The sequence below is a fragment of the Ranitomeya variabilis genome, chromosome 5 (genome assembly GCF_051348905.1).
Source record: "Ranitomeya variabilis isolate aRanVar5 chromosome 5, aRanVar5.hap1, whole genome shotgun sequence".
Lineage (NCBI taxonomy): Eukaryota > Metazoa > Chordata > Amphibia > Anura > Dendrobatidae > Ranitomeya > Ranitomeya variabilis.
Genome location: NC_135236.1, coordinates 564,334,898 through 564,357,191, shown reverse-complemented (window position 1 = coordinate 564,357,191; position 22,294 = coordinate 564,334,898). Strand labels below are relative to the sequence as shown.

Genomic DNA, 22,294 nt, shown 5'->3' with positions numbered 1-22,294 from the left:
TTGGTGTTGCTTTAAAGGGTTCTTGGGGGGTTTTTTTGGTGGGGAAACAGGGCTAGAGGGTTTGGCAGCTTGTGCATCAAGCATATCTACCATATAAAGTATGACGGTTAGAAAAAAAATTTCATTTTGTGTGGGATGAAATGTAAAAGTTTTTAAAAAAGATGTAACTGTTAAATCCTACAGCTGCATCTATCCTTGTGTATAGTAGCTTAGAACTGTCTGTATACTTACAGATACTTGGGACCAAGAGGTACGCAAAGACCATAATGTCTTCTTCTGAGAGCCCCCCAGCACATCAGCAGCAAACTGAGGTATTGTATTTTTTTTTTTTTGTTCTGTAAAATTTTTTGGTGATACAACTATGGTCATTGTTTTTTAACCCTTTATGTGTTCTGTATTCACAGGAATATGAAGCAGAGGGGCTTACAGAAGGAGACGGACAGGGTGGAGAAAGACAAGGAGCGGGAGCGCATAGTGTAAGTTTTGAACAGACCGATCCTCACATACAATGCACTACACCCAACACAAACATTCATGACAGCACACACAATACATATGCCTCAATCTAAGAACATTATTAATTTTTTTTTTTTAAATTTTTTTTATTAGTCCTCACAATCCGGGGCTCGACATAGAGTTCCTCAAAGCACCTCCCATAGTCGTCGGAATGATAATCGCGGCGGTCGCCGAAGAGTAAGTTCCTTTTTGTTTTGTTGTGTAGTAAAATGTAAAATTCATGTGTTGTAATCTTTCCCTTTTTATTGTTATATTTTTCGTAGGCTTCACAGCGTGCTCCCGAACAAGATGATGAAGAGGAGGGCATCGATGTGAACACCCTCATCGAAGCAGTACAAAGTAGGGAGCCGCTGTGGAACATGTCGGACCGCCGCCATGCTGACCAGTTAATCACCCGACGGCTATGGGAGGAAGTGTGCAGTGCTGTTATGGATAACTGGGAGGAACTCGATGCTGGGGCCCAGGATCTAGCGCGTAAGTATTCACACTTCATAACCTTATTTTAGCATGATTTAATGTGGTGTATAGTAACCAATTTTTGCTATCTCTTTCCAGGTAACAGGATTATCGTGCGGTGGCGGTCAATCAGGGATCGCTTCAAGAGGGAGTTTAATAAGGAGATGCAGGCCCCGAGTGGATCTAGAGGACGCAGGAGCAGATACAAACATGCCAGAGCCCTGTCGTTCCTACGGTCGACGCTGCTGAGCAGAAGGTAAATATTCAACACCACATATTTTCAGTCAAACTGAAAAAATGTGTAACCTTCAATTTTTTTGCAGTAAGGGCAATTGTAATATAAAGATACTAATATTTTTTTTCTTCTTCTTTAACAGCACTTTCTGCAGCACTCGGGAGCCTGCATCAGAGTTGCAGCCCTCTGGAGCGATCCCTCGAGAGTCCGCCACCGGGGACCACGTCGACCCCTCTGTTTCTGCACCTACCCTTTTGTTTGATCCCTCAGCCTCATCCACCAGCGCTGGAGCAGCAGGGCGGACTTCGTCACTTGAAGCTGCAGGTGATGAGTTAGAGTTCCCTTTACCCCACCCCTCTGCCACTGCCGCAACTTCTAGACCAACTTTGTGGTCAGGACGGCAGCGCCAGAGAGGTCAGGAAAGGAGCTATGCGCCTGACTTTTTGCATCTGAATGCATCCTTTCACAGTGCCATCAAGCTTTTGAGTGAGCAAACGTCTGCTGGGTACAATATGCTTAACAAAAGCATACTTGAACTCAGCAGTCGTCTTGATAGGATGCAATCAGATGCAAACCAGTCACCAAGGCACTGTTTTTTTCAGGCGGTCCTCAGGCACATGGAAAATCTAACTCCTGACCTGCAGATGCATGTGATGCAAGGCTGCCACACTGCTCTAGCGCAGGCGATATCCCATGCCCCTCCACCTACCCTTCATGTGTCAACACCTTTCCCCTCTCAATCCACCGTCTATCCTCCCATCCGTCCTCCTCCTGTACGTCCTCCTCCCGTCCATTCTACTCCTTCGTCATTTGTTCCTTCCCCCCTTAGTCTTTCCCAGTTTTTAACGTCCCCCTTCCATTCTTCCCCTTTAACTTCTCCGTTATCAATCCCAGCAACACCTTCATACCTCACACACACCACATCTGCACCTCAAGTCTCTACAAAACCTCATGTTTTCACCACCCATTCCACTTCTGTTCCTCCCCGTGATGTCCTGTCCCCCACTCTCGACGTGGTCCGCCCGCCTGTCAGCCCCTCCGCTACTATCTCCACCCAAAACTATGAGAATCTGTAAAAGTCAATAAATAAACAGTTGTTTGGTTTAAAAAAAATTTTATTGTCTTTCTTTTTTTTTTTCTTTTAATTTTTTAAGTCACCAAGGTTATGGCAATAGTAACATTAACAGTGTTTAAAGGGTACCGTTGCAAAACATACAATGCTGCATTAAAGTAAAAAGATTTTGTATGCAAACAAAAATTGGTATTTTTACAAGTATAAAAATAAATAAATTTTTTACACCATTTCATACTGCCAGTCAACTGATCCTGCAGGAGACATGAAGTAGTCTGCAAAACTGTCCCGCATTCTGCAGACTGCAACTGGACTGCGAAAAGTGGGGTTTTGGTAATCCCGTAAGGTGCTTTCTGAAACATTATCCTCCAGGGAAACTTGTTCTTTTGATAGAACAAAATTATGCAGGACAACGCACGCTTTGACCACATCATCGACAGTTTCAGTCTGCAGTTTAATGGCAGTTAGTAGCACTCTCCATTTGGCAGTTAGGATGCCAAAGGCACATTCCACTACTCTGCGTGCTCTGGTTAAACGGTAATTGAAAATTTTCTTCCTCTGGGTCAGTCCACTACTTCCAAAGGGTTTAAGCAAATGTGGGGAAAGCTGGAAGGCATCATCTCCAACACAAACAAATGGTAACGGTGGACCGGTGGTTCCAGGGAGAGGTCTAGGGGGCGGAAAATCAAATGTCTCTCCATATAAACGGCGCCCCATTGGTGAATTTTTAAAGATTTGTGAATCATTTGCACGTCCATACGCACCTATATCCACAGCGATGAACTTGCATTGTGCGTCAGCTATGGCCATCAACACAATAGAGAAATACTTCTTATAGTTATAAAACTGTGACCCAGAGCCTGAAGGTTTGACGATCCTTATGTGCTTTCCATCAACTGCTCCAACACAATTTGGAAACTGGCAAATCTGATGAAAAATTTGGGCGATCTCCAGCCACCTCTCCTGTGATGGCTCTGGGATGTATTCCACTTGTAGGCACTCCCACAATGCCCGGCAGGTATCTCTGATGATCCCCGAGATGGTGGATATCCCAAGTCGAAATTGAAAATGGAGGGATGAGAAGGACTCTCCAGTTGCAAGGAATCTGTTAACAAAAAGAAAAGACAATACTTTATAAAAAAAAATACAAAAAAAACCAACACAGTTATAAGTCTGATGAATGAGAATCATTTAATAAAAAAATGACTTACCGAATAGTCACCATGAGACGCTCTGCTGGTGATATTGAGAATCGCATCTGGGTGTCTCGTCTCCGTATACAGTCTTCCACATAGCCCAATAAAAATGCAAAATTTTCAGCTCTCATCCTCACATAATTGAAGAACTTTTGAGGGTTTTCCCTTAGTTCCATGTAAAGCGTGGAATAAACACCACGGGTCATACGTTGTGCTGTGATGGGATGGATCCACAGCCTTCTCTTACGCCGCTGCCGTACGATTCGCAGTCTTCGTTCCTCCCTCTCTCGAACGCTGACTGCCAACTGATTTGCCTCAAAAGTAAAATCTGCATAGATCTTTGCAATGTTCGCCAGGACTCCTTCCATTTCTGCCACTTTCTCTACAACCTTTCAAAGATGTGGTGTAAATACACGCTATATATAGTTTTCCAGAAGTTTCCAGTAGCCAATCACATTGAAATCCTCCCCTTTTAAAAAACGGATCCGTCAAAAAACGGTTGCAACGGATGTAAAAACGTTCGCAACGGTTCTAACGGATCCGTTTTTTTAACGGATTAGGGCAGCTGATCCGTTAAAAAAACGGATCCGTTAGAACCGTTTTTGCATGAAATTTGACGGATCCGTCGATCCGCCACGATGTCGGACCCAACTGACGCCACACAACTGAAGTGTGAAAGAAGCCTAAGCTAACAGGTTTTAAGAAAAGTTGGGCAGATGAAATGAAACTCAAATATAATGTTTTGTGAATTAAAAAAAAAACGTGATTCAATCACAATACTGGAAAGCCTCTATGTCACTTTGAAGGGTCTATATGATAGAAGATACACTAAAGTGACACCATTCTAAAAACTGCACCCCTCAAGGTGCTCATAACCACATTCAAGAAGTTTATTAACCCTTCAGGTGCTTAATGAGAATTTTTCGGTGTGGAAAAAAATGAACATTTAACCTTTTTTTCCCCAAAATTTACTTCAGATCCAAATTTTTTAATTTTGACAAGGGTAACAGGAAAAAATGGACCTCAAACTTTGTTGTACAATTTCTCCTGAGCACGCTGATACCCCATATGAGGGGAAAAATACTCTGTTTGGGCACATGGCAGGGCTCGGAAGGGAAGGAGCACCATTTCAGTTTTTTGAGTACAAAATTTGCTGCAACAATTGGCGGACGCCATGTTGCATTTAGAGAACATCTCATGTGCCTAAACAGTGAAAATTCCCCACAAATAACACCATTTTGGAAACTAGACCCCTCAGGGAACTGATCTAGATGTGTGGTGAGCACATTGAACCCTCAGGTGTTTCACAGAAGATTATAATCTTGAGCTGCAAAAATAAAATCAAAATTCCCTACAAATATGTATTCAGCACAAAATATTGCATTTTCATAAGGGTAACAGAAGATATTGCACCATACAATTTGTTATGCAATTGCTCCCGAGTAGGCAGATACCCCATGTGAGGGAGAAAACTACTGTTTGGGCGCAAGGCAGAGCTCGGAAGGGAAGGAGCGTCATTTGACTTTTTAACCCCTTAATCCCATATGACGTACTATCCCGTCGAGGTGGGCTGGGCCTTAATTCCCACCGACGGGATAGTACGTCATAGCGATCGGCCGTGCTCACGGGGGGAGCGTGGCCGATCGCGGCCGAATGTCAGCTGACTATCGCAGCTGACATCCGGCACTATGTGCCAGGAGCGGTCACGGACCACCCCCGGCACAATAACCCCCGGCACACTGCGATCAAACATGATCGCAGTGTACCGGCGGTACATGGAAGCATCGTGCAGGGAGGGGGCTCTCTGCGTGCTTCCCTGAGACGATCGGTACAAGGCGATGTACTCACCTTGTACCGAGCGTCTCCTCCCTGCAGTCCCTGGATCCAAAATGGCCGCGGGGCTGCATCCGGGTCCTGCAGGGAGTACTTCCGGGTCCACAGCAGGCGTTGGTAAGCCTGCACGGCTGTATGTCAGATCGTTGATCTGACAGAGTGCTGTGCAAACTGTCAGATCAGCGATCTGTGATGTCCCCCCCCCCCCCGGGACAAAGTAAAAAAGTTAAAAAAAAAATTTCCACATGTGTAAAATAAGAAAAAAAAAATAATTCCTAAATAAAGAAGAAAAAAATATTATTCCCATAAATACATTTCTTTATCTAAAAAAAAAAACAATAAAAGTCCAACCTATAAAATTGTCCCATTAGTTAACCCCTTCAGTGAACATCGTAAGAAAAAAAAAAAAAAACGAGCCAAAAATCAACGCTTTATTATCATACCGCCGAACAAAAAGTAGAATAACACGCGATCAAAAAGACGGATATAAATAACCATGGAACCGCTTAAATCGGCATCTTGTCCCTCAAAAAACGAGCTGCCATACAGCACCATAAGCAAAAAATAAAAAAGTTATAGTCCTCAGAATAAAGCGATGCAAAACTAATTATTTTTTCTATAAAATAGCTTTTATCGTATAAAAGCGCCAAAACATAAAAAAATTATATAAATGAGATATCGCTGTAATCGTACTGACCCGAAGAATAAAACTGCTTTATCAATTTTACCAAACGTGGAACGGTATAAACGCCTCCCCCAAAAGAAATTAATGAATAGCTGGTTTTTGGTCATTCTGTCTCACAAAAATCGGAATAAAAAGTGATCAAAAATTGTCACGTGTCCGAAAATGTTACCAATAAAAACGTCAACTCGTCCCGCAAAAAACAAGACCTCACATGACTCTGTGGACCAAAATATGGAAAAATTATAGGTCTCAAAATGTGGAGACGCAAAAACTTTTTTGCTATAAAAAGCGTCTTTTAGTGTGTGACAGCTGCCAATCATAAAAATCCGATATAAAAAACTCTATAAAAGTAAATCAAACCCCCCTTCATCACCCCCTTAGTTAGGGAAAAATAATAAAATTTAAAAAATGTATTTATTTCCATTTTCCCATTAGGGCTAGGGTTAGGGTTAGGGTTAGGGTTAGGGTTAGGGTTAGGGCTAGGGTTAGGGCTAGGGTTAGGGTTAGGGCTAGGGTTAGGGCTAGGGTTAGGGTTGGGGCTAGGGTTGGAGCTAAATTTAGGGTTAGGGTTGGGGCTAAAGTTAGGGTTAGGGTTTTGATTACATTTACGGTTGGGATTAGGGTTGGGATTAGAGTTAGGGGTGTGTCAGGGTTAGGGGTGTGGTTAGGGTTACCGTTGGGATTAGTGTTAGGGGTTTGTTTGGATTAGGGTTTCAGGTAGAATTGGGGAGTTTCCACTGTTCAGGCACATTAGGGGCTCTCTAAACACAACATGGCATCCGATCTCAATTCCAGCCAATTCTGCGTTGAAAAAGTAAAACAGTGCTCCTTCCCTTCCGAGCTCTCCCGTGCACCCAAACAGGGGTTTACCCCAACATATGCGGCATCAGCGTACTCGGGACAAATTGGACAACAACTTTTGGGTTCGAAGTTCTCTTGTTATCCTTGGGAAAATAAAAATTTGGGGGGCTAAAAATCATTTTTGTGGGAAAAAAAGGATTTTTTATTTTCACAGCTCTGCGTTGTAAACTGTAGTGAAACACTTGGGGGTTCAAAGTTCTCACAACACATTAGATAAGTTCATTGGGAGGTATAGTTTCCAATATGGGGTCACTTGTGGGGGGTTTCTACTGTTTGGGTACATCAGGGGCTCTGCAAACGCAATGTGACGCCTGCAGACCAATCCATCTAAGTCTGCATTCCAAATGGCGCTCCTTCCCTTTCGAGCTCTGCCATGCGCCCAAACAGTGGTTCCCCCTCACATATGGGGTATCAGCATACTCAGGACAAATTGGACAACAACTTTTGCGGTCCAATTTCTCCTGTTACCCTTGGGAAAATACAAAACTGGGGGCTAAAAAATCATTTTTCTGAAAAAAAAAATGTTTTTATTTTCACGGCTCTGCGTTATAAACTGTAGTGAAACACTTGGGGGTTCAAAGCTCTCAAAACACATCTAGAAAAGTTTCTTAGGGGGTCTACTTTCCAAAATGGTGTCACTTGTGGGGGGTTTTAATATTTAGGCACATTAGGGGCTCTCCAAACGCGACATGTTGTCCCATCTCAATTCCAGTCAATTTTGCATTGAAAAGTCAAACGGCGTTCCTTCCCTTCCGAGCTCTGCCATGCGCCCAAACAGTCGTTTACCCCCAAATATGGGGTATCAGCGTATTCAGGACAAATTGCACAACAACTTTTGGGGTCCAATTTCTTCTCTTACCCTTGGGAAAATAAAAAATTGGGGGCGAAAATATCATTTTTGTGAAAAAATATGATTTTTTATTTTTACGGCTCTGCATTATAAACTTCTGTGAATCACTTGTTGGGTCAAAGTGCTCACCACACATCTAGATAAGTTCCTTAAGGGCTCTCCAAATGCAACATGGCGTCCCATCTCAATTCCAGTCAATTTTGCATTGAAAAGTCAAATGGCGCTCCTTTCCTTCCGAGCTCTGCCATGCGCCCAAACAATGGTTTACACCCACATATGGGGTATCAGCGTACTCAGGACAAATTGTTCAACAGCTTTTGGGGTCCATTTTCTCCTGCTACCCTTGGTAAAATAAAACAAATTGGAGCAGAAATAAATTTTGTGTGAAAAAAAGTTAAATGTTCATTTTTATTTAAACATTCCAAAAATTCCTGTGAAACACCTGAAGGGTTAATAAACTTCTTGAATGTGGTTTTGAGCACCTTGAGGGGTGCAGTTTTTAGAATGGTGTCACACTTGGGTATTTTCTATCATATACACCCCTCAAAATGACTTCAAATGAGATGTGGTCCCTAAAAAAAAAAATTTCTGGTCAACTTTTAACCCTTATAACTCCCTAAAAAAAAAATTTTGCTTCCAAAATTGTGCTGATGTAAAGTAGACATGTGGGAAATGTTACTTATTAAGTATTTTGCGTGACGTATCTCTGTGATTTAAAGGCATAAAAATTCAAAGTTGGAAAATTGCGAAATATTCAAAATTTTCCCCAAATTTCCATTTTTTTCACAAATAAACGCAAGTTATATCGAATAAATTTTACCACTTTCATGAAGTACAATATCTCTCGAGAAAACATTGTCAGAATCACCAAGATCCGTTGAAGCGTTCCAGAGTTATAACCTCATAAAGGGACAGTGGTCAGAATTGTAAAAATTGGCCCGGTCATTAACGTGCAAACCACCCTCGGGGCTTAAGGGGTTAAATGTAAAATTTCCCGGAATCATTAGAATACGTTATGTCCCATTTGAAGAGCCCCTGATGTGTAGAAACAGTGAAAACACCCCAAGAGTGACCCCATTTTGGAAAATTGACTCCTCAAGAATGTATTTAGAAGGCAAGCAGCTTGAACCCCCAGGGGCTTCACAGAAGTTTATAACGTTGAGCCGTAAAAATAATACAATCACATTTTCCTCACTGAAATGTTGTTTTAGCCCCAAGTTTTTAATTTTTCTAAGGGCTGTAGGAATTTTTTTAACAACAAACTTACGTCCATTTTTTTCGCCAATGCCCTACTTGTCATCGGGAAATATTTTTCAGGCACAGTGCAAAGCTCACAAGGCTAGGAGCGCCATATTTTACTGTTTTGGTTTGCAGGTACCATGACCCACTGGGAGAGCCCATGAGATGCAAGAACAGCAGAACCCTCCATATGTGACACCATTTTACAAGCTACATCTCTCAATGAATTCATCTAGGGGTTCAGTGATCATATTAAAACCTCGGGTGTGTACCATTGAGCAGAATTGTGTACCATTGAGCAGTAAAGAAATAATAACTACATTTTTGCCATCAAAATTTAGTTTTAGCCCCAGAATTTACATTTTCACACAAAAAGTGGGTAAAAATGGCACCATAGTTTGTCCCACAATTTCTACTGAACGTGGCAATACCCAATATGTGACTAAAGACCAAAAAGAAAGAAAGAAGCAGCATGGAGTCCAGATAAATATGTGAACAAACTTTATTAACAATTATTACAGGCTTAAAAATGAACAGAGGGAAATGATCCCCGTGCTGTACTCAGCACGCATCTGCAAAAACAGGGGGTATGTGCCTGTAGTACACATATATCCACATTATAACCGATAGTAACAGACTAAAGTGACTGTGCATAAGGTTCAACAGAACCTGTATTGGACACATGGGTCCGTCAAAAATAGCTACCAAGTACACTTCATATTCAGTATATAATCATATACATACCAGATAATGTGGAGAAAAAGTCACGGCGTGGATTGGCACTTCCCCCTGTATCCCCCGACGCGCGTTTCGGCTATCGCCTTTCTCAAGGGACTGTATGTGACTGTACAGTACTACTTAGCCATAAGGAGCGGAGCGCTATTTTCCTCCTGGAGCGCACATTTTCCTAGAAGAGTTGGCGGACTCCATATGCAGAGCCCCTAATTGCTAGAAGAGCAGAATCCCCCTCAATGACCCCATTTTGGAAACTATACCTCTTTGGGAATTTATCTATAGGTGTAGTATCAGGAATGAAAGCAATGAAAGTTGCCAAGTGAAAATTGCAAACTGCAGCTTTAGTGACCGGTACGCTATAATGACCAGAACATTATGCACAGCCCGTGCTTCTGAAAGCATGCACCCGTAAGCTAGGTGGGCTCTCATTGCTTCAGAAATGCCAAAGGTAGATGCTATATGTGGTTTAGGCACACTGTGGAGGGAGTGGCTCAGAAGGGAGGGGGCATTTGTATTTGGGAGCACAGAATTTGCTGAATTTCTTTTCGCCTTTTCGCTTTTCTAAGGCCTTTGTACTACCAGCAATGTGGAAGCCCACTATATTTCCGTTAACATACTGTATATCGGATCTGAGTGAGGACTTGCTTTTTTTGTGGATTGAATTGAAGCTTTTATTGGGAACATTTTACATGACGTTTGGGATCATATTTATCTGGCGCTCTACACTGAGCACATACTTTGGCATTTCTATCTAAATCTCTGAGTGACATGATTCAGATAAAACCCCCGAGGGATCCATTCACTATAATGATGCAGCAGACTTACTCTGGACTCCGTCTGGCCTCTGTACTGGGGTGTCCTATTTTTCAGAAGTTCACAAAACTGTGGCCGATAGCACTTATATGCACGCCTAAAAAGACGGACACCACTGCATCACAGGCCAGACAGAGTCCGCAGTGCTTCTTTCTGCCTCATTATAGGCAATCTTCCACCAGAGGTTCCGTCTGTATCACGTATTTCAGAGATTTACAACTCCGGTGTAAGTGTTCAACGCAGAGCGCAGGATAAATGTGCGCCGAGACTTACTGCGATCTTTGGGAGGCAGAATGAAAAAATGAACAGTAGGTGAAGAATTGGTTTTATTTATTTTTTACGCCGTTCCTCGTGCGGTATAAGTGATTAGGCAACTTTGCTCTTCGGGTCGGTGCAATTACAGCGATGCCAGATTTATATCGGGTTTTTATGTTTGGCTGCTGTCACACACTAAAGGACACTTTTTATTGCAAAAAATAGTTTTTGCATTACCACATTTTGAGAACTATAATAATTCCATATTTTGGCCCACAGAGTCATGTAATGGCTTGTTTTTTGCTGGACGAGTTGATGTTTTTATTTGTACTATTTTCGGGCACAATACATTTTTGATTGCTTTCTATTCCAATTGTTGTTAGGCAGAACGAACAAAAAACATCAATTCAGGAATTTGTTTTGGAGGGGGGGTTTATGCCATTCCGTGTGTGGTTAAAATTGATAAGGCAGTTTTATTTTTTGGGTCAGTACGATTACAGCGATACCTCATTTATATTTTTCTTATGTTTTGGCGCTTTTATACAATAAAACCTATTTTATAGAAAAAATATTTTTGCATCGCTTTATTATGAGAGCTGTAACTTTTTTATCTTTCTGCTGATAGAGCTGTATTATGGCTTGTTTTTTGCTGAGCAAAATGACATTTTCAGTGGTACCATGTTTATTTTTATCTGTCTTTTTTATCGCATTTTATTCCACTTTTTGTTCGGCAGCATGATGATAAAGCATTGTTTTTTGTCTTGTTTTTAATTTTTTTATGGTGTGCACTAAAGGGGTTAACTAGTGGAACAGTTTTATAGGTTGGGTCATTACGGATGCGGTGATACCAAATATGTGTTTATACTTTTATTGTTTGTTTTTCTTTCATTCACATATTTATTTAGAGATACAGTATCTTTTGATTCTTTATTATTTTTGATTTTTTTCAAATTTTTTTACAATTATTTTAATTTTTTCAATTTTTTTTTAATAACTTTTTACTTTGTCCCACTATCGGACAATCATTTTTTGCAGTCTGATCACTTCTACAGCATGAGATGAAGCAGCATATCCATGCTGCAGAAACTGTCAGCTCTTCACTAACAGACTAATTTGCTCATCATGCACTGGGCATGATCAGCAAGTTTGCTAGGTCTGGTGACCTGGATATCATCATGATGCATCGGGCCACCATGGCAACGATCGGGACTCCGCGTCACGCCATGGGGTCTCTGATCCAAAGGCAGTGGGGCTGTCAGCCCTTTGCCGGCTTCCGGAATGCTGCGATTGTGTTCAATCGCAGCATTTCAGGGATAAAAGTGCTGGGAGTGGTCTGTAACTGCTCCTGTCACTTAGTGCCTGGTGTCAGCTGCCATAATCAGTGTGTGGGCAATCTTTCAGAAGTAATATTCCGTCCATGGTCAAATAGGCCCAGTGCACATGGACTGAATATTAAGTCCAATGTCAGAAAGGGGTTACACTTCTGGATTTCTGAGATATTTATTTTAGCTTTAAAAAATACATTTTGCCCATCTCACAATGCAGGAAAAATATGTTTTATGACACACAAGCCTTATTTTCAGAATTTTGCTTTAGGAGCCAAATTTGCACTGAGGGGTTTAATACCATCATCCTTGTTTGCCATGTGTGAAGAATAAAATAGAGGCTGTTATTAAAGTGCTGTTACTACAGTATATCACAGATCAATCAATTCACAGTCACACTGAGAAACTATACAGGTACAGAACTTCCTTAAATCACTTGAATCTTTGAAATTGGAATGATAGTCTCAGTCTGTGAATAATAATACAATCTGGTTCAGTATTGAAGCAGTACAACAAAATCAGATTAGGCCTATTGTTATCCCTGTAGGAAATGAGCTGTGTACTCGGACCGCCATTCCCTACAGTTGAAAGAGAACCTGTCAGCACAATTTAGTAATGCAAAGACATGGTCAGAGACATAACAATCTCGGTCACAGATTGTGCGACCCCAACCGGTCTAATGAAGGATGAGAGCCTGCTGACACCAACGCCTATCCGAGGATGCACATCCAGCCAAATTGTATTGCAGCATATAGATGCTCCGGGTCCGTGCACTTCAATACACTCTGCTGGCCAATCAGATGCCAACAGCTGACGTCGGTGTGCCAGTCATGAGCAGCGCATTGCAGTGACATCAAACTGGCATGCTGAAGTAACTGCTGGCCCCTGCACCAGCTACAGAAGGGGGTGCCTCTCACTGTTGGAGAAGGGGAAGATAAGAAGTAAGAATAATCATTTGCTTTTTAAAGTCTATTAGACAAGAGCAAAATAAAATGGAACATTATTACAGGATTGGGCCCAGGAGCTGTATCATTATACCAGGAAGGGAGACAGTATAACTGTTAAAACAGCAACAATGTCCCTGCACGTGTCCTGTTCCTCATCCCTGCTTGTGCACTCACCTGTCCACACTTCCTCAGTGTCTGCTCCCTCTCAAGACCTGCACATGGCACTCAGGCCTCCTGGGAGACAGTTTAAGGGCCAGCAGGCATTGCTAAAAATGTCCCTAGCCAATAGTTGGAAGGCGATTAGTTTATAAGGCATCCTCCCCTATTAGCAAGTGCCTTAGCAATTTAGTTGTTCAATGTGTATCCTGCTAGCTATTTGTTAGATTTTCATACTCGTGTTCTCTGATCCTGTCAACCCTGTATAAACCTGTTCCAGTCTGTCCTGCTAGACATACCTGAATCCACTCTGCCTGTGTCTAGTCCTGATCCACTTGACCCACACCTGTGCCACTTACCTTACCTGCCCAGTCTGAACCAGCACCTGTTAACCTGCATCTGTGATCCCATGCTTGTTGCTGTCTTGTATTTCTGTACGAGTCCTGCTTGTGCCTGACCCAACACTAGACTTCCAGCCATACCATCCCACTAAGCCAGTATCTGGCCAACCCTGCTTTCCTGTCCCCTTTTGGGGTCAGCTGCCACAGTTCTGTGGGTGCATCTTGAAGTAGCACCTGGGTTCACCTGGAGCCAAGACTAACCTGACCCACAGGGGCTCTTGAGAAGAGTCAGATGTTCACTTAGTTACACCCCTCCAGGCTCTCCATGGACAATGGCACAGTGGTTCCACTACCAATTGCGTAACAGTTTGCTAAGGTCATAGAACCTACTAACTCTCATACACCACCAGTCTTGGATGTGTACCATGAGATTACCCATCAGAGAAATCAGCAAGACAAAATCCTATCTTACCTGTGGACTGTTAACACCTGCTTTGACATCAGCCTCTGCATCCACTCTGGTTCATGCTGTGGAAAGTTTGGCAGTGACCATTGAATCCACAAGCCATACTTCAAGTCGTAGACTCCGTCTTTCTGCACCACCACGTTTTGACGGAGATCTGAAGCAATCCTGAGGCTTTATCAACTAGTGCTCACAGTACATTGAACTGTTGGCCCACCAGTTTCCCTCCGATTGGATGAAGGTAGCCTTTTTATTGTCTCATCTTAGAGGATTAGGCCATGGCATGGCTCAATCTCTTGTGGGAGAAAGAGGATGCAATAATATCAGATCTGCAAACTTTCCTGGAGGCGTTCCCCAAGGTATTTGATGAACCAGGCCAAGTTACTTCAGCTGCCTCTTCCCTCCTCAGACTGTGTCAGGCCAGTCTGTAAGCCAATGCGCAGTCCATTTCCTTACCTTGGATTCTGAATTTAGCCAGAACAATGAGACTCTGGTATCAGCCTTCTGGGAGGGATTGGCCGGAAAAATTAAGGATACGCTAGCAGGCCGAGACATTTCTGAAACACTGAACGATCTAATTCCTTGGCCATGTGATTTGACCTCCAGTTCCAGGGGCGCTCTCGGAAATGGTCCATCAAAGAAAACCTTTTTGTCTGGTACTGTTCTTCTAAAGGCCACTCACTACTCAGTCTACTGCACCCGCTGCATCTCTAGAACTCATGCAAGTTGACAACATAGGGTTGGCTGAGCAACGACAGGAGGTATGGTGAGTCAAGGGCTTGTGCTTCTATTGTGGAGAAATCAGTCATCTCATTCGCTGTTCCAAGAAACTGGAAAACTCGCAAGCCTAGGTTCATTGGGAGAGGCTTCCCTGATCGAGAGCAATTCCTTGCCGCCATTGATTCTGACCGTATCTGTGTCTTTTTGAGGTTACCAGGTTGTTGAGACATTGTATGTGGATTTTGAAGCATCAGGAAACTTCATACAACAAGCAGCAGTAGATCTCTGCTATATCCCATTTCAACTACTCTAACATCAGTTAGTGCTGTCATCTGTCAATGGGAAGCCCCTATCTGAAGCCGTTTGGCTGGTCACCGAGCAAGTAGAGCTCTGGATAGGAATGCTGCACACTTAGAAGATCACATTCTACGTGCTTCCTAACCTTTTCTCACCCACTTCTTCTGTGCCTTTCCATGGCTCTGAATGCATGAGCCCATCCTGGCCTGGAGGTGCTTAGTTGGGGTCAGTCTTGTCATGAGGAATGTCTTGTACTTGTACGACAGGTCCGGCCACTGAAAGAACCATTGTGTCTGTCGGGATTACCATCTGCCTACTTTTCATATGCAGACATCTTTTACAAAGAAGAAGCAGAGAAGTTCCCTCCACATAACCTGTAAGACTGCCCTATAGACCTGCATCAGGGATCCTCACATTTACGAGGCCATATTTACCGTCTGTCCCAAGCAGAGACATGTCCCAAGAGTCATGTCCCAGTATGGCAAGGAGAATTTGGCTAGAGGTTTCATACGGACATACTACTCTCCAGAAGAGCAGGTTTCTTCTCTGTAAATAAAAAAGACGGAAACCTCCAACCTTGCATCGATTAGGGGTCTCAATCAGATCATGGTTAAGAACAAGTAACCATTAATTCCAGAGATGTTTGACCACCTCAGAGATGCTAGGATCTTTACTAACTTGGATCTGCGTGGAGCATAGAATCTTATTCAGATACATTGACAAGATGAATGGAGGATAGCTTTTAACATCCAGGATAGTCATTATGAATACCCGAGATATGCCATTCGTTCTCAGAAATGCACCAGCTGTCTTCCAAGAATTTGTGAATTATATCTTTCGAGACCTCCTTTACACTGGTGTCTTGGTTTACCTGGACGATATCTTGACTTCTTTGCAGACTGCTCTTTCATAGGCAGAATGTCCGTCAAGTTCTGCAGCAACTCATAGAGAATCACCTGCATATTTAATTTGAGAAATTTGTCTTTGAACAATCTTTTCTCCCTTTCCTATGTTATATCATCTCAGACACAGGAGATGGATATGAAGAAGATGTCTCCCATCCTCAAGTGGCCGCATTATGATGACGTTAAAGCTATCCAGCGATTCCTGGGATTCGCCAACTGCTACCGGCAATTCATTCTGCATTTCTCGGTCCTGAATGCTCTCATCTCCACCATGATTTGCAAGAGTGCCGATCCAAAGGTATGGACTCTAGAATGCTTTTCTCTCCCTAAGCCTTCTTCTCTGCTCCAGTATTACATCGACCACACGTGAACAAATAATTCTTCTGGAGGTAGACGCCTCATCTTCTGGGGCTGGAGACGTTCTTACTCAGAAGTTTCCTGGACATATGGTGACCTGTGGATTCTTCTCCAAGACCTTCTCTACCCCAAAGCATAGCTGATTCGATTGGCGACCAAGAGTTGTTAGCAATTCAGATTGCTCTTAAGGAGTGGCGGTAACTTCTCATGGGAGCAGCCTATCCAGTTGACATTTATACCAACCACAGGAACCTGGACTATCTGCAGTCTGCTCAAAGACTGAAACCACATCAAACTAAGTGATTGCTATTTTTTGCCCATTTTGATTTCATTCTGCATTTTTGACCTGCTGACAAGAACATCAAAGCTGATGCACTTTCGTGGTCTTTCCTGCTCTCCGATCAAGAGGAAAAACCTCAACTCATCATTGAGCCATCAAAGACGGTTGCTGTGGCTCCGGTAAACCTGTTCCAAATTCCACTAGGAAAGACTTTGGTGTCAGAATCAGACACTAGGTGAGTTTGGCAATTGGGGGGGATTTATCCAAGATGGGCCACACATGCCGGACAGAAAAATACTTTGCAGCTCATATCTTATCATTACTGGTGGCCTTCAATGCGTAAGAAAATCATGTAGTTTGTTTCCACCTGCCCTTACTGCCCCCATAGCAAGACTTCTAGACAACTCCCATTTGGTGACTCCTACCACTCACTGTGACCTTGGCTCCTTGGGAGCATACTGCTATGGACTTTTTACAGTTCTTCCTGTGTCCTTTGGCTTTTCTTTCATCTGGGTAGTGGTGGATTGCTTCTCGAAGATGGCACATTTCACCTCATTGACAGGCCTTCCGTCTGCTCCAGAATATGTTACTTGTTCAATATGGTAATGGTAAGTGACATCATGCAAGGATTCAAATATTACACATTGATGTTAGATTACCTAATTTTGCCCTTGCCTGGATCTAGTTGCTAGAACACATTTTATGTTTAGCCATCACTTAACCAGTGTAGAATACTTTTATCAATATAACAATGTAATGATGTCAACAGAACATAAAGGAAATGCATATGATATGGTGGGCAACATTTACCCCCGCAGTACAGTACTATATGGCGGGGTGCAGATCAGGTTAGCAACAATGATTCATCATTTTATCCTGGCAATATGTTTCTGTATGTTTTCACATGGTGTATAGATAGTATGTCTTTGAAAACACACAAAATATGTGTATTTATAGAGCTAGTGAACAACACACTACAGTTTAAAATTTCCCGGGGTCCCAACTGTCCCACAACTCAGGCCTCTCCTGCACCAGAACAATCAGTATGTCCTCATTGAGGCTCCTTGAGATTTTGCTGGTATCCTTGGAGGCATGTGTCAGTGCTTTGCCTTGCTTTATATAGGTTGACATTTCTTCCCTGTAGCAGAACTTCCTGTGTTGGCAGGGTTGAATTTCCTGACTCATTTGTCATGTGTGCACAAAATGGATGCTGTGTTAATGGTCCATGTGTGTTCTATTTTATTCCTCACACCCATAGACTTGAGTAGGTGAGCCTCATCTGATTTCCGAGTGAGCTCGCATCATGAGGACAGTACCTGAACAATAGCCATAGTTGGGTGCAAAGCTTCACAGGTACATACCAGTCCTTATAATAGAAAGATCAAAGAAGCAGCACACCATCATTTTAGTGCAAAAAAAGCTATTTTAATAGCCCATTTGTGTGCAACGTTTCGGCTCTGTGTGTGAAAAAGGCTCACACACAAAGCCGAAATATGGCGCACAAATGGGCTATTAAAATGGGGTTTTTTTTGCACTAAAATGATGGTGTGCTGCTTCTTTGATTTTTCTAGATAGATAATAGATAGATAGATAGATAGATAGATAGATAGATAGATAGATAGATAGATACCCCACAAAGCATTTTAACATTACACCCTTTAGTGCCTTGTGTCACAAACTCCACTCTGTTCCTGTCTGCTATGTTACTTTGTTTGGAGGCTGTCAGTCTGTTATTTGTTGTGCTGGGTCTGTCCTGCAATCATCTATGTTCAATTTCCTTGATTAGTCCTCTACTTAGGCATACTAGCTCCTCCATCCAGTGTCAATCGTACACTTGCTGCTGCCTGTTTAAGACTGATCCCTCTGTACTCTGTGCCTGACCCAACCTGACTTTATTCCCTTCCCAGACTTAGAATCTTGGCCTGTGATCTGACTTCTCTTGTGCCAATTCTCTGTAAACTGTCTTGTCTTTCTGGTTTTCCTGATCTCTGCTCTGGAATTGGATTTTGTCTCTGACTTCCCCTGGTTGTACTGCGCCATTTCCTGGACCTGACCTCGGATTGTTTGACCTCCCTTTACTTAGTCAGTAAGTAGTATATATTTTTACTGTCTGTTATTATAGTCTTTCTCTCTACTTCTGGGACTAATATTTACTAGAGTGACTCACGTCACATTATGATTGACCGTTAATTTTTTTCTTTTTTCCCACCTATGGATCCGTTACGTACTTTGTGTGATCAGGTGGTGAATCTGACTCAGTTAGTCCAAGATATGGTCTTGGAACAATGCCAACTGGCATCCTAACAGGCTCAATTACAGGGCCAGATTTCTGGTACTCTTGCTGCCTCTCAGAATCTCTCTCCTCAGACCGTTGTTATGATTTCTGAACCATCTGACGATTCTTTGATCTCCCTCTGAACCTGATAAAACACTCCATGACAAATTTTCAAGGTAAAAAGACCAGTTCAGAATCCTTAAAGAGAGTTGCAAATTAATGTTTACCTTGCGCCCTCGGTCATCAGGGAATGAGTCACAGCGGGTGGGAATTATAATGTCACTTTTGAGGGGGTCCTCAGACCTGGGCATTTTCCCTACCCTCTTTTGCTCCTGAACATCTTTCGGTGGAAGCCTTTTTTGGTGCTTTAGGACAGATCTATGACAAACCGGACAGGGTCAAGGTGGCAGAGACAAGGATCATTAACCTGACACAGAGGAACCGCACAGCAGAAGACTATTGTACTGAGTTTCATCAGTGATCTGCTGAGATCCTGTGGAATGACGCAGCTCTCAGATGATAATTCCTCAGGGGTCTTTCGGAATCTCTAAAGGACACTCTCGCTCTTCATGCTCCACCTGGTTATTTGGTGGAGGCCATGAGTCAGGCTATCCGCATGGATCGGAGAATGCGAGAGAGATGCGAGATTCAACAAGAGGTTCCATTTTGTCCAATTGGCCAGGCTAATTCACCTGAAGAAAACCTATGGAGGTTGGTGCTGCCAGCTCAAGGATTAATAAGAGGAGACGCCGTTGGGAACTTGGACTTTGTCTCTATTGTGGCCGAGCTGGACATTTCTTAAAGGAATGCTTTTCACTACCTGCAGCAATTAAGCTGTTGGGAAACATCTAAGTATGGGTGATTGTTGAGGAGATCACTTAGATTTACAGGTACTCTTTTACTCCTCCGATAAAGTGTTGTTGAATGCTGAACTTCTTTTTCAAAATCAGTGTCTGTTCAGATTTGCCTTTATTGACTGCGGATCTGTGGCTAATTTCATTGATTCGGGACTTGTTCTGAAGTTAGGATTAGGGACAGTTAAGCTAGAAAGCCCTATTCAAATCGTGGCCATTGATAATAATAATAATTTTTATTTATATAGTGCCAACATATTCCGCAGCACTTTACAATTAAGCGGGGTCATGTACAAACAATAAATTCGGTACGAGTTAAGACAATTTAAACAGTGACATTAGGAGTGAGGTCCCTGCTCGCAAGCTTACAATCTGGTTCAGTCAGTTACGGTGGAGTTCACACTCAAGGTGGGGTCTCTTCAAATGGAATTAGTCTCCTTTTATGTTTTGGACAGTTTGGAATTGTGTTGGGTATTCCTTGGCTGCAAATGCGTATTCCAATTATTGACTGGAATCTGAAAGATATTGACAAATGGGGGCCTTATTGTATTGAAAACTGTCTTAAATCTGTGCATGTTTGCTCCATTAGTCTGGCGGGTCTTCCGGAGTACCTGAAAAACTTCAGAGATGGGTTTTTTTCGGAAAAAGAGAGTGAGATCTTACATCCTCACCATCCCTATGACTGTGCTATTAATCTTATTCCTAATGCCAAATTACTCAAGGCTTGTTTGTATAATTTGTCTGGCTCAGAGCGGTCAGCCATGAAAGTTCATATTAACGAAAGTTTACGAAAAGGTCATATTCATCCTTCCTTATTGCCGTTAGCTGCTGGATTCCTTTTTGTTAAAAAGAAATATGGAGGTCTCCGTCCCTGCCTCAAGTGGGAAAGCCAGTGACTGAGGGCAGATATTAACAGCTCAGAGAGGGACCATGGTAATTAACCCCCCTGGCTAAAAACATCTGCCCCCAGCCATCCCAGAAAAGGCACATCTGTAAGATGCACCTATTCTGGCACTTAGCCACTCTCTTCCCACTCCCCTGTAGCGGTGGGATATGGGGTAATAAGGGGTTAATGTCACCTTGATAATGTAAGGTGACATTTATTTAATCATATGAACATATATTTTAACATCATAAAAGAATAAATAACAAACAATAAACAGTGATTGAAAGGGGGCAAAGGAACAGAAATCAGAGTCGAAATGATGTAAAATATATTGACCAAGAGATCTAGATGTAATTTGATTGTTTGGTTGTCAAAATTGTTAGTCCTTTAGCGTTACCCAGGGTGCACCACATGGAGGCGGACTAACGTTGCACCCCTAAGGTGACATTAAGCCAGGTTAATAATGGAGAGATGTCAATAAGGCACCTATCCATTATTAATATACACACATACATTAAGAATAAAGTATTTTAATGAAATAAATAAACACATGGGGTTTTAATATCTTTATTGTACGATCAATCCAACTGACGACCCTGGTCTTCTGAAAAAAAAAAAAAGGAAAATAAAAAAGCAACAATATCCCATACCTGTCCACCGTATAGTCATGTCCCACGAGGTAAATCCATCTGAAGGAGTTAATTAAATTTACAACCAGGAGCCTGCTAATGCAGCCATCCCTGGCTCTAAAAACTGGGGAATGAATGGAATGCAGCTTCGTTGACGTTCGTTGCCATCATAGAAGCTGCGCCCCCTGGTGGCATAAACTCATATGAACTCTAGCGTGGGAATTTTTCTGAATATTTTCTCACGCCATCATTGACTGGGTTCAAACCAGTGACCTAAAGGCTCTGAAGTGCTTTTTAGGGTTCACAAATTATTACAGAAAATTTTTAGAGGATTTTCTCAGATCGTCAAGCCTCTTATGGACCTCACTCGTAAAGGGGCAGAGCTAAAGATTTGGTCACCGGAAGCGGTTAGGGCTTTTTAAAATTTGAATAAATTTTATGTCTGCTCCTGTTCTTGTGCAACTCAACCTCCAGAGGCCGTTCATTGTGGAGGTAGTGCAGCGCCCCAGAGTCCTGGTCGTTGCAGTAACGTCGCCCTGCCGCTAAGGGGGGCGATGTTGCGTCTGATTGCACTAAAGGAGTTCACCTGATCAGGTAACACTCACACTACACTTCACACTCCGGCCACCAGGGGGAGTGGTTCTATCTAGTAGGCCACTCCTCACACTCTGGTAAAACTGGGGGTTGGACAGGAAGACAGGGAGAAGTAACTGGGAAGAGCTAGAGAGAGGACCTGTCAGGGATGGGATCCTGGCAGACTCCTAAGAGAACAACGCAACCAGTGAGCAACGGGAATACAGCAAAGAGGCAATAGGACCAGAAGGAGTCGTGCTGAAAGATCGAGGCAACATCCTTCTGAGGCGCAAACAGTCGGTGGCCGGAACGCCGAGAAAGTAAGAGACTTTAAGCATTACTTCAAACCACGGCAGGACAGCCCAATTATAGGTTGGCTGTCTCACTTAAACACCTAAGCAGACAACGGAGGCAGCTGTGGGAGAGGGGCGACTCTAGAGTCCCGGAAGAACTCCAGGCCTACCCCGTCATACGGGTGCGTCCTAGCCATATCATCTGGGGGACGGAGAGAACGAACATCAGAGACAGACAGAATCAGTT

At 42.8% G+C, this 22,294-nt stretch overlaps 1 protein-coding gene across 1 annotated transcript; it reads left to right on the top strand.

Moving 5' to 3' along the window:
- The first annotated feature begins 409 nt into the window (after window positions 1-409).
- LOC143773453 (uncharacterized) lies at window positions 410-2,486 on the top strand. The gene is made up of 4 exons (XM_077260902.1): window positions 410-990; window positions 1,072-1,228; window positions 1,350-2,194; window positions 2,482-2,486. Exons 1-4 carry the CDS (start codon window positions 876-878, stop codon window positions 2,484-2,486), a joined length of 1,122 nt encoding a protein of 373 aa, XP_077117017.1. The 5' UTR covers window positions 410-875.
- Window positions 2,487-22,294: the final 19,808 nt, after the last annotated feature.

Bases quoted from the DNA above. Each gene is read 5' to 3' on its own strand.
- LOC143773453 (XM_077260902.1), top strand. From the start codon at position 876: ATGTCGGACCGCCGCCATGCTGACCAGTTAATCACCCGACGGCTATGG. The intron at 991-1,071 runs GTAAGTATTCAC...ATCTCTTTCCAG, and splicing joins TGGGGCCCAGGATCTAGCGC to GTAACAGGATTATCGTGCGG. The intron at 1,229-1,349 runs GTAAATATTCAA...CTTCTTTAACAG, and splicing joins TCGACGCTGCTGAGCAGAAG to CACTTTCTGCAGCACTCGGG.